The 10,497-nt window shown below is 34.2% G+C and overlaps 1 protein-coding gene across 1 annotated transcript in view; it reads right to left on the bottom strand.

Moving 5' to 3' along the window:
- The window catches only part of PDE3B (phosphodiesterase 3B, cGMP-inhibited), a 213,215-nt gene that overhangs the window by 68,905 nt on the left and 133,813 nt on the right, over positions 1-10,497 (bottom strand). Inside the window, exons 3-4 of the mRNA XM_011999567.1 lie at positions 8,929-9,177; positions 6,373-6,509 (exon numbers count right to left, since the gene is read on the bottom strand). Of these exons, the coding sequence (XP_011854957.1) occupies positions 6,373-6,509; positions 8,929-9,177 (386 nt within the window). The remainder of the gene's footprint in view (positions 1-6,372; positions 6,510-8,928; positions 9,178-10,497) is intronic.

Genomic DNA, 10,497 nt, shown 5'->3' on the forward strand with positions numbered 1-10,497 from the left:
ATAAAAAAGGATGAGTTCATGTCCTTTGCAGGGACATGGATGAAGCTGGAAACCATCATTCTCAGCAAACTATCACAAGAACAGAAAACCAAACAGTGCATGTTCTCACTCGTAAGTGGGAGTTGAACAATGAGAACATATGGACACAGGGAGGGAAATATCACACACTGGGGCCGGTCCAGGGGTGGGGGCCTAGGGGAGGGATAGCATTAGGAGAAATATCTAAAGTAGGTGACGGGTTGATGGGTGCAGCAAACCACCATGGCACGTGTATACCTATGTAACAAAACTACACATTCTGCACATGTACCCCAGAACTTAAAGTATAGTATAACAATAATAATAATAATAAGATAATGAATTGAGCTTTCAAACACTTAGTCATGCAAACAAAATTAAATCTCATAAACATGTTCTTGTCCGTATCATTCACAGCATACAAACACGCTAAAAGCTTCTAGTTTAAAATAAAAAAGAAAGAAAACTCAAAAAAGAGAGAAAAATCTGTGTATTCTACCAAAGTCCACTCCCTGATTCCCTGATTAATAGTCAAGACAAAGAGAGATTTCTCCTTTCAGAATGGCACCACAGCACTGCTCCAATGTCTTCTATCTTGATCCAGGGTCTTTGAATAATTTCTGTATATCATACATTCATTTAGCTATTTAGAATTAAGAGTTACAGGTCAAATGATAGGTTATCTGATTAGTTCCTGAATCTTCCCATTATGTCCTGGCCCAGCAACAGATAAATACACACCTCAATAAAATTACATAAATAAATACGAAGAAAGCAGAAGACAAGCAGAGTAGTAGTTCCAATGATTACTAATAGTTGGTAGGAAGGTGATTAAAGTCAGACTTGGTGTGATACTGTGAAATACATATTTGGTTTTAGTCCAGTGCCTGTTTCCTAGCATACAACTCCTAAAATCCTGAGGATCTCCAAAGTGTCTTTTTGTATGCTAATGAGTTGACTGATGGCCCGCAGCCCCTAGGCAGTTTCAGGATGAGGCTAGTCACTTGAAATATCAAGACAGGATTAGAGGATGGGGGTTTTCAGCTCCACTTCCCAACCTCCAGGGAGAGGAGAGGGACTAAATTAAATTTTAAAAAGCTTAAATTGCTCACCAATGGCCAATGATTTAATCAATCATGCCTATAATATGAAGCTCCTATAAATATCCAGAAAGGACTGGGTCTGAGGAGCTTGTGAACAGCCAAACACGTGAGGGCTTCCAGGAAAGTGAACAAGAACATGTCCACAAGCCAGGAGGGTGGCATAACTCAACTCCACAGGGGCAGAAGCTCCTGTACTCAGGTCCCTTACAGACCTGTCCTTTGTATCTCCTCATCTGGCTGTTGATTTGTATCCTTTAAAATACTCTTTGTAATAAACCAGTAAACATGTTTCCCTGAGTTCTGTGAGTTGCTCCAGCAAATCATCTGAATCCAGGGAGGGGGCTGAGGGAACCCTGATTTACAGCAGGTTGGTCAGAAGCACAGGCAAAATAACCTGAGGCCTGCGTGGCATCAGAAGTGGGGATTAGTCTTGTGGGACTGAGTCCTTAACCAGTATGATCTGACGCTATCTCCGGGTATATGATGTCAGAAATAATGGAATTAGGCTGGGCACGGTGGCTCATGCGTGTAATCCCAGCACTTTGGCAGGCCAAGGCAGGCGGATCATGTGAGGTCAGGAGTTCGAGACCAGCCTGGCCAACATAGTGAAACCCCATCTCTACTAAAAATACAAAAATTAGCTGGGCGTGGTGGCATGTGCCTGTAGTCCCAGCTACTCAGGAGGTTGAGGAAGGAGAATTGCTTGAACCCGGGAGGCAGAGGTAGCAGTGAGCCGAGATCGTGCCACTGCACTCCAGCCTGGGCAAAGAGTGAGACTCTGTCTCAAAAAAAAAAAAGAAAGAAAGAAAGAAAAAGAAATAATTGAATTATAGGACACCTAGCTTATGTCTACTATAGAACTGCTTGCTTGCTTGCTTGCTTGCTTGCTTGCTGCTGGGGAGAAATCCCCACACATCTGGTATCAGAAATGTGCTGTCAGAGTATGGTGGAAGAAATTGAGTTTATTTTTCTTTTTTACTCACTTGGGAATGAGTTGTCAAAAACAAACAAACAAGAGACATCAAAAGTTATGGTCCCTGAGCTAAGCTATATTTTAAGAGCTAACTTCTAGACAGTCAATACAAATTACCTTAACAAGGTCTGTACCAACTCAGTTTCAATGCAGTTGTATAAATTTGATAATTGTAGATGTCTAAATTTACAGAGTTATTCTCTTAAGAAGCTGAGTAGGATGACACAATTAGCCCTCTTGAATTTCTGGGGTTCAAATAGGGTCAAGTTTGCTAATATAACCTTGGTGTAAGTCTCTGATAAATTATAAGGCACAGTTGTGGAATGACCATATGGAACGGCATTATGACCCTTAATCTTGCCTTCTGTTTAAGTTTCAGATCTGGGATGAGACTTCTCTGGTCAGAAAGTTCCAAGAAAGGTTGTTTTCCGGACTTGCTGATGATTGAATTACCCATCTCTGAGTTCTAGTTTTAGTGCAAGTTGAATATCCCTTATCTGAAAGTCTTGGGACCAGAAGTGTTTCAGATTTCAGGTTTTGGAATATTTGCTTATGCACAATGTGATATCTTGGGCATAGAACACAATGTTCACTTATATTTCATATACACATAGCCTGAAGGTAATTTTATATAATATTTTAAATAATTTTGTGCATGAAACAAAGTTTTGACTGTATTTTAACTGTGACCCATCTCATGTGGTCAGGTGTGGGATTTTCCATTTGCAGAGTCATGTTTGTACTCAAGAAATTTTGAATTTTGGGGCATTTTGGATTTGGGATGCTCAACCTATACTTAGAGTTAAAAGAAGACTGAACTGCTATTTTTGAACTGAGTGATGGGACCCAGTCTTCTCTGAGGTCAAACAGCATATATATTCAGGGCTCACAGGTCACTCCTTTTGAACAGGTTTTCCCTGGGGAAAAAATAGGCAAGTTGTGTTCAATTACCCTGTGGGCTATCAACTATAATTGATACTCCTATACTACCCTCCTACTCCTAAACTAAACAGACTTGCTTTTAAACCCGTGAGTCACCATTTATCTTCACCACTGCTGTGTAATCAAATCTAATAACTCATTGCCTGGCAATAGTATTTTATCCAAATACCTTATATATATATTTCATTGTTTGTATTTTAATTATTTTGAAACATAATTTAGCTTAATTTTCAAATGGAGTTAAACTAAGAACAAAATTATCAGAAAACATCAAGGAAGAGTCTTAAACAAGTTATATGCCTATTGTTTTTACCTAGAAAGCTTTCCATATCATTTTTCTAGTCTCATTATTTGAAAGACTGCTCATCTGTGTTAGTTCATTTACTTTTTCCAAGTAAGGGTTGCGGCTCTGTCATGAGGTAATAATTGGGTTTCACATTCTACACTAGGAATTTCGGCATTATTCTATAGGACTGTAAACAGTCCAAAAATGCAATGACTAGAAAAACTATACACAGTCAGCTATCTGTATGTGAGGTTTCTACATCCACAGATTTAACCACCCCCAAATCAAAAATATTCAAGGAAAAACAACAGTAATAAAAAAACGAATAAAAAATAGAGTATAACGACTCTTTACACAGTATTTACATTACATTAGGTATTATAAGTAATCTGGAGGTGATTTAAAGTATATGAAAGGATGTGTAGAGAGTATATGCAAATACTACACCATTTTATTTAAAGAACTCAAGCATCCATGGATTTTTGTACCCACGGGAAGGGGAGGGGCCTGGAACCAATCCCCCAGGGATACCCAGGGACAACTGCAATCAGTTTTATTTAAGGAAGATTTGTAGTGTAAGGTAGAAGATTAATAAAGTTAAGAAGGATACTGGAAACTGGAATTAAGAGGCTAATTCAATAGCCCAAGTAAACAGCAATGAAAGCATAAAATAGTATAGGCACAGTGATAAAGGAGAAGAAGGAATAGAGAGTAAAAGATAATGCAGACAGATATCTGACAGCTGTCATCTGTAGAATAAGGTGACAGGATGCAAAGACAACACCAAGTCTCTAAGTAAATCAATTTTGTAAGCAACCACTCCACTAGAGGATGGCAGCATTGTGCCGGGAAATAAGGGCAGAACAACAGTAACAGACGAAAAAGCAGCTGGAGTGATGAGAAATCTGGTTTCAGGTATAGGCTCAGGAAATGAGAGGTTCAACACTGGAATCATGTTGAAATCAGTCAGGCAAACTGTGATCAGAATCCAAAGCTCAAGACTCAAAATCAAGCATATGAGATCTCGATTCTGGAGTACTCTAATATAAAGTCAAGATGATTTCAGAGTCATAAATCTATTAGTTTTGTGCTACTAAAATCTAAAGATTCCTGAACAAAACATCACTACGCATTAAAGATCTAGAGCTGCACTAATATGGATGTCGCATGTATCTACAAAACAGTTACATATGGCTCTTTATATCTGAATGAAATTAATAAGAATTAAATCACATTAAAAATTCAGTTCCTTAGTCATACTAGATACATTTCAAATGATTAACAGCCACATGTAGCTAGGGAGTACCATATTAGACAGTGCAGATATAAACTATTTCCATCATTACAAAAATTTCTATTAGCACTGATCTAGAGATTTGAATCTGAAAAGGAATAGTGGTTATAAATGTTTCATATATTCCCATCATAACCCACCTATGTGCAAAGTACACATAGACATTTATTACCAAGAGGCTCCAGCTTCTGCAAACTAGAAAAGATACGTCTACCTTGGTCTCTTTAAAACAGATGTACATAATACAACCAATTAATTTATTCTCCAAATTTCTAAATATTTTATGAGGCATAAATTTTGTTGTAATGAGAGTTAAGTCATTATATAGAACCTACCTACATTTAGCTTTATATAATAAACACTTTTCAGAGTTAAAGATTGGTTTTCTCTGGACTATGCTTCTGTTTTAATCAATTATCTGAGGCAGCAGGATAAAAATGACCTTAACTCAATGTATCAAATGTTTCTTTAACTGCAAATTGCTGTTACATCAGTATGAAAGGTTAAAATATAAAACATTTTTATCATCCCTTTTAAAACCCAACTATATTCTCAAGATAATGCTACCCATAGTTAAGAAATACTGTCACATTTTCTGTTCCTGACATCATTCACTTCCCTATAGCCTGCTTCCTTTACCAAAAAAAAAAAAAGAAGACTATGATGTTCAGGCCACAGCAAATTTTGGACCAGTGTTCATTTTCCTGTACAGTACTCTTCGTACTTCACTGCATTCCTGTTTTAGACATTGCTTCATTCAATTTTTCTTTTACAAAAAAGGAGTTCAGCTGCTTGAATATATTATACAAGATTCAAATTAATAAACCACCTAAGAATCTAGAAAATTATAATCATCTTATTCTTTCAGATGCAAATATTAACATAAATTTTAACAAATATCTATGATCCAATCCTGCCATCTACTGTTTCAAATGTGAAACGATACAGCTCAAAAGTATAAAACATGCTCAATAATAACAGAAAGTGGTTAACGCAGAATTTGTGCCAATTCCGATCTTATATTAACATAATTAGAAAGCTGAGTAAAGAAAATTATGATAAACTCAAGTAAGGATCAGTATCTTTCCTGGTTTTCAAAAGACAAAGTACTATATTATTAAATCCTTTGTTATCAGGGTAAATGTATATATTTACATTCAGGAGATTTCAGCTCCTGCATTTTCCCAGCCTCATTTACTTAAAGTTACTGATGACTTTCATTTATAAGATTAGCATTGTTCAGTTCCAAGTAAATCCTCAACAGAATATACATTATATTAGTTGTCTCAGTCTCCAGCAGGAACAGGATTTGAAAGTCTGTTTACCTTCAACCTAACAACTGTGATGACCCTTGGAAACGTGCTCCTCTTTTCAGAAGTCAGCCAACTCTGCAGACCTACCTCTGGATACTATTCATTGGACTGGTGGCTAACCCTGTAATGGCCACTTCTCTCGATTTAAAAACCTCCCCAGCACCCAGTCCTGAGTTGATCCTAATTTCCCTAAACTATCTCATGTTCTCAGGGATCCAGCACATTTTGTACCCAGCCTATCAAAGTTTTAGGACAAGACACATTAGCTTCTTTTTAATAATCAGTTTCTCTATTTTACCATATTATTACTACTACACATGTTGTCCTATACCTAAAATACTTCAACCATTCCTTTCTGCTTCCAGAACTAACTGAAACATTATTGACAGAAACAAAGTAGATGCATTTGATTCAAGTTTCTTAAAAGGCTCTGCAGATTTTACCTTGAAATGCCAAATTCTTGGTGAGGCCTTTTGCCATTATTACGCTCCCACCTTGAAGACTGTTCAACAGGTAGCAATCCTGAAGTTCCTGAGCTCCTCCTCAGCTGTGGAGTTGGGGAACTATTCCTATTTAGTCCCTGTTGAATAATTTAACAATGGTTTAAAATGTCACTCTTTAATATGCTATATATGTAGTATTAGTGATGGCACATGCAAGTATCAATACAAAGTATATTTTTAACATGTACAGAGAAAAAAGAAACATTTTATTCTGAAAATCTGTCAATTTACTCCAAATTTCACACTCTATTTTGTTATTCTATTCCTCTTCCTCCTACTAAAAAATATGTCTGAGCTCTATAATTTAAACTAGATTCTTTTCCTTTTGTACATTTTACTACTTGTTTCATGAGAAAGAAACAATTGGCAATTTAAAAAGTGGATATGAAAGATTTACCCTGAAAATCAACTTCGGAGGACAATCTTAGGATCAGGGATGATCAGCCCTATATTCTAATTTTTTTATATTTTCAGTACAGTGCTATAGAATTTACTTAGTGGTTAATCAGGAGAAACTGCAGGATTCTGAGTTTGAATAAATGACTGAGTTAAATACAGAACACCTTTAGCATTAATATTTTGCCCTAATTTTAAAAAATATCTTCAACTAACCCAAATGTTCAATTAACAATATTCCATTTTTGACCATTATAAATGTTTTACTGATATTTACATAATAGTTTCTGCTTTTTATGAATTTCCTCTATCAGCAGACACTGCAGCAATCTCAGAGATAAATATCTGTCTTATATTTCAGTTTTCCCAAGGACATTGACTTTGTAAAGGTTAATAGTTAATTAGACCTGCAGTGAAAAAGCCCTTTATGCTAATATCCTTGTTGACTGTAATTTAGGTTCACATGATCTTTCTTTGTTTTTAACGTGTATAAGAAAGTTATATTAAGTTATCTGTTCCTTTTCCCTTTCGCCTATTGTTTTTTAAATAAATGCCATTGCCCTTTTCTGAAGTAACCTCAGGCTTTTTATATGCTTTTCCAAAAGGAGAGACAAATTTGATATAGAATTCTAATAAGGAGTTTAAGGAACACAAAGAAAAGGAATAAGGGTTACTTCCTGGTTCTTATATGACTTACTCTATCAGTAGATTCCAGAACCCAAAATAACCTTGATTAACTACAATGCTCAGGAAATGAGGCATTTAAGCATCCTGTTTAATTAATATTATGTTTAAAATGTTCCTAAAATGTACCAGCACACTTTTCTACACACTAAATACTGTTATCAATATGATTTCTGATTTAAAATTTTAAGAATTACCATTTTTAAAAATTACTATCCTGAGTATCAAATATCAATAGAAAATGCAAAGGAGGGGTAGAGTGAAAACTAACTCAAGAATACATTAGAGTTCTGTTATTTATGGTTTATTGCTATGCCCTCTGAATGCTTGTGATTAATCTCTTTCTTATAAGGTAGATTGCTAAAAAAGAAGTCATATAACTAAGTACTAATTAATTGGGTTTTGACTAATGTAGGTGCTACTGTATAAACTTTAAAAAAATAAAAGTATCACATAACTGTGATCCGGATTGTGATCAGTACTTTTGAAATCCTTTTCTTCTAATTGGGTTTGCTTAATTTTTCCACATTTCTAAACCCTAATGCGGGCAACTGACAAAATTAACTGATAATCAAAATTCCTACAAAAACTATATTTATCTATTTCTAAGTTCTATAAGCATTATTACAATTGACAAAATTAACTGAAATAAATTTCATCTTCTCTTGGTTAGTTTCCTTATCTGGAATAAAGTGGTTGAGTAAAATAATTTCTAAAATGTTTCTAGTTTTAAAGTTTTATGATTTTAGCTATTGGTAAAGATACTAATAGTCAAATAAAACAAGTAAAAGCACTCTGAATAAGGATAATGCATACCAATTTAGAAGAGTATTTATTATTTTCTAAAGAAAATCCTATTTTGAAATATTTATATTTTAAAGAGAAATTAATCCTCTATTCTAATGATATAAAAATCAATGCCTACTGGGCTACCGTAATCTCCAGTAGGTATAAAAGGGGGGAAAACAGGGTTCAAAAAATATAAAAATCACTTTAAAATAATGCTATGTAATTCATAAAATGAATATTATAATGACCATTTCTTCTTGGCTCAACAAGAACAATTCCTGGATTCTAAAGAATAAAATAGAGCAACAAAATGATCTGGCTACTAGTTTGTTGTACCACCCTGGAACAAAATTTGCTTGTTGTTCTCTACTTCTTAACAAGAATAATAATACATAGTTGTTACCATTCAAATTATAAGTACTAATCACAGCAATGTACTTAAAATAAAAACTGAATACTCAACTATAATTATTTGAGCTTATAATTGCCTCTAACATCCCAAGCAGCTCAATATTATGTCCGGTCCTTGAAAGGAAAATTGTATTTTATATAGAATTTAAAGGAGCAGTTATTTTGAAAATATCATTAAATTTGATAAATAGGGTTGGATGATTACTGTATTTTGACCTTGTTAAGTTTTCTATCCCCTTTCTCAGCTGGGTCCTCTATTTCAGAGCAGGGGTAAAATCCAGGAAATGGTGTGAGAGGATTAATCTTTGGCCTACAGGAACCTGAGAAAGCACCCATTAAGCTACTGATACTCCGTAGAGAGGAAATGACTTGTGGTGGAAGGCTTGGATCAATCAGAAGATCTGAAACCATATTGCGAGCCTCATTTAGCACTGAAAGATCAACTCCATTTCCGCCTCCAGAATTCTAGAAAGAAAAAAAGTGAAATTTTCATTCATTTGTACATGGCATAAACGACATAACAAATGGTATAATTCTAACTTAAAATTTATATATATATGTAGCAAATAACCGTGAACTTTAATTTTTTTCTTTTTCACTAGTTGATTATCACATTATATCTAATGGTATTAATTACTAACACTGAATTACCTAATGACAAGTATAAAACTAAATCTGTATTTACTTTAAAGACTGTAATTTGAACATTTCATTAATTTGTCGATTATTTCCTTTCCTTTATAACAAAATTTCTTTTAAACACACAAAGCACTTATTTCATTTACCTTACTCACTTAAGAGGCAGTCTAACACAGTGACAAGGTTTTGTAGCAAACATACCTGAATTTGAAACCTAAACTTTAATCTCACCTGTGTGACCTTGAGCAGTTTACTTAATCTCTGAAAATTTCAGTTTCTTCAATGTAAAAAAAGGATAGTAATGTCTACCTTATTATGGGCTAATATGAGAAATCTGATAATATATGTAAAGCAAATAAAGAAGTGGATAATGTATGATTTAGAGCATTAAAAGTATTATTACTATTAATATTATGGAAAATGATGAGATAAAAATACAGAAAAAATGTTAGTTCAAAAGACAGAGATAGCTTAAAGATGAATAATTAACAAAAACCTCACAGACAGGGTTAACATCAGGCAAGGCTTTAAAAAATTGGTAGAAAAAAATTTTTTAATTTAGAAGAAATATGTCACTGATGTAAACATAAGGTGATTTTTACTCTTCAAATAAACATATATATGACGTTCAATTTGATTACCCATAGAAATAAGTGGACTAACAATCAGAACAGTAAATTAAATGTTACTTTTGTTTTTTGTTGTTGTTGTACATTGAACTTACATTTGGGTATGTTTGCAATTAATAATTATTCAAATTAATGAGTTCACAAAAAAACTGTTTATTAAAGTATCCTCAATACATTTTGGAAGTGAGAAATATTATGAACATTACACCAACACAGCTAAATAATGTCTGCTCTTTGTGGAATTTTTTTTTCTTGTGAAGTGTTAATATGTATTAGTTTTTATTTTAAAACATTTCCTGATACCAGGGCACAGCCCAACTATTTCTAGCCTTTCTCCCTTGCAAATACCACTAAAATAAACACCTTCTATTCTTGTTACTGTGAACAATTAAGCAGATTTCTTATACACAGCTTCCCATAATCTGAATTGCTGAATGCAAATTAACATGTTAAAATGTTGCCATTCCTCTAAAACTGCCCTAGAATATGTTGATCAGATCTACACTTCTAATTGTAT

This window comes from Mandrillus leucophaeus, unplaced genomic scaffold (genome assembly GCF_000951045.1).
Source record: "Mandrillus leucophaeus isolate KB7577 unplaced genomic scaffold, Mleu.le_1.0 Scaffold599, whole genome shotgun sequence".
NCBI lineage: Eukaryota > Metazoa > Chordata > Mammalia > Primates > Cercopithecidae > Mandrillus > Mandrillus leucophaeus.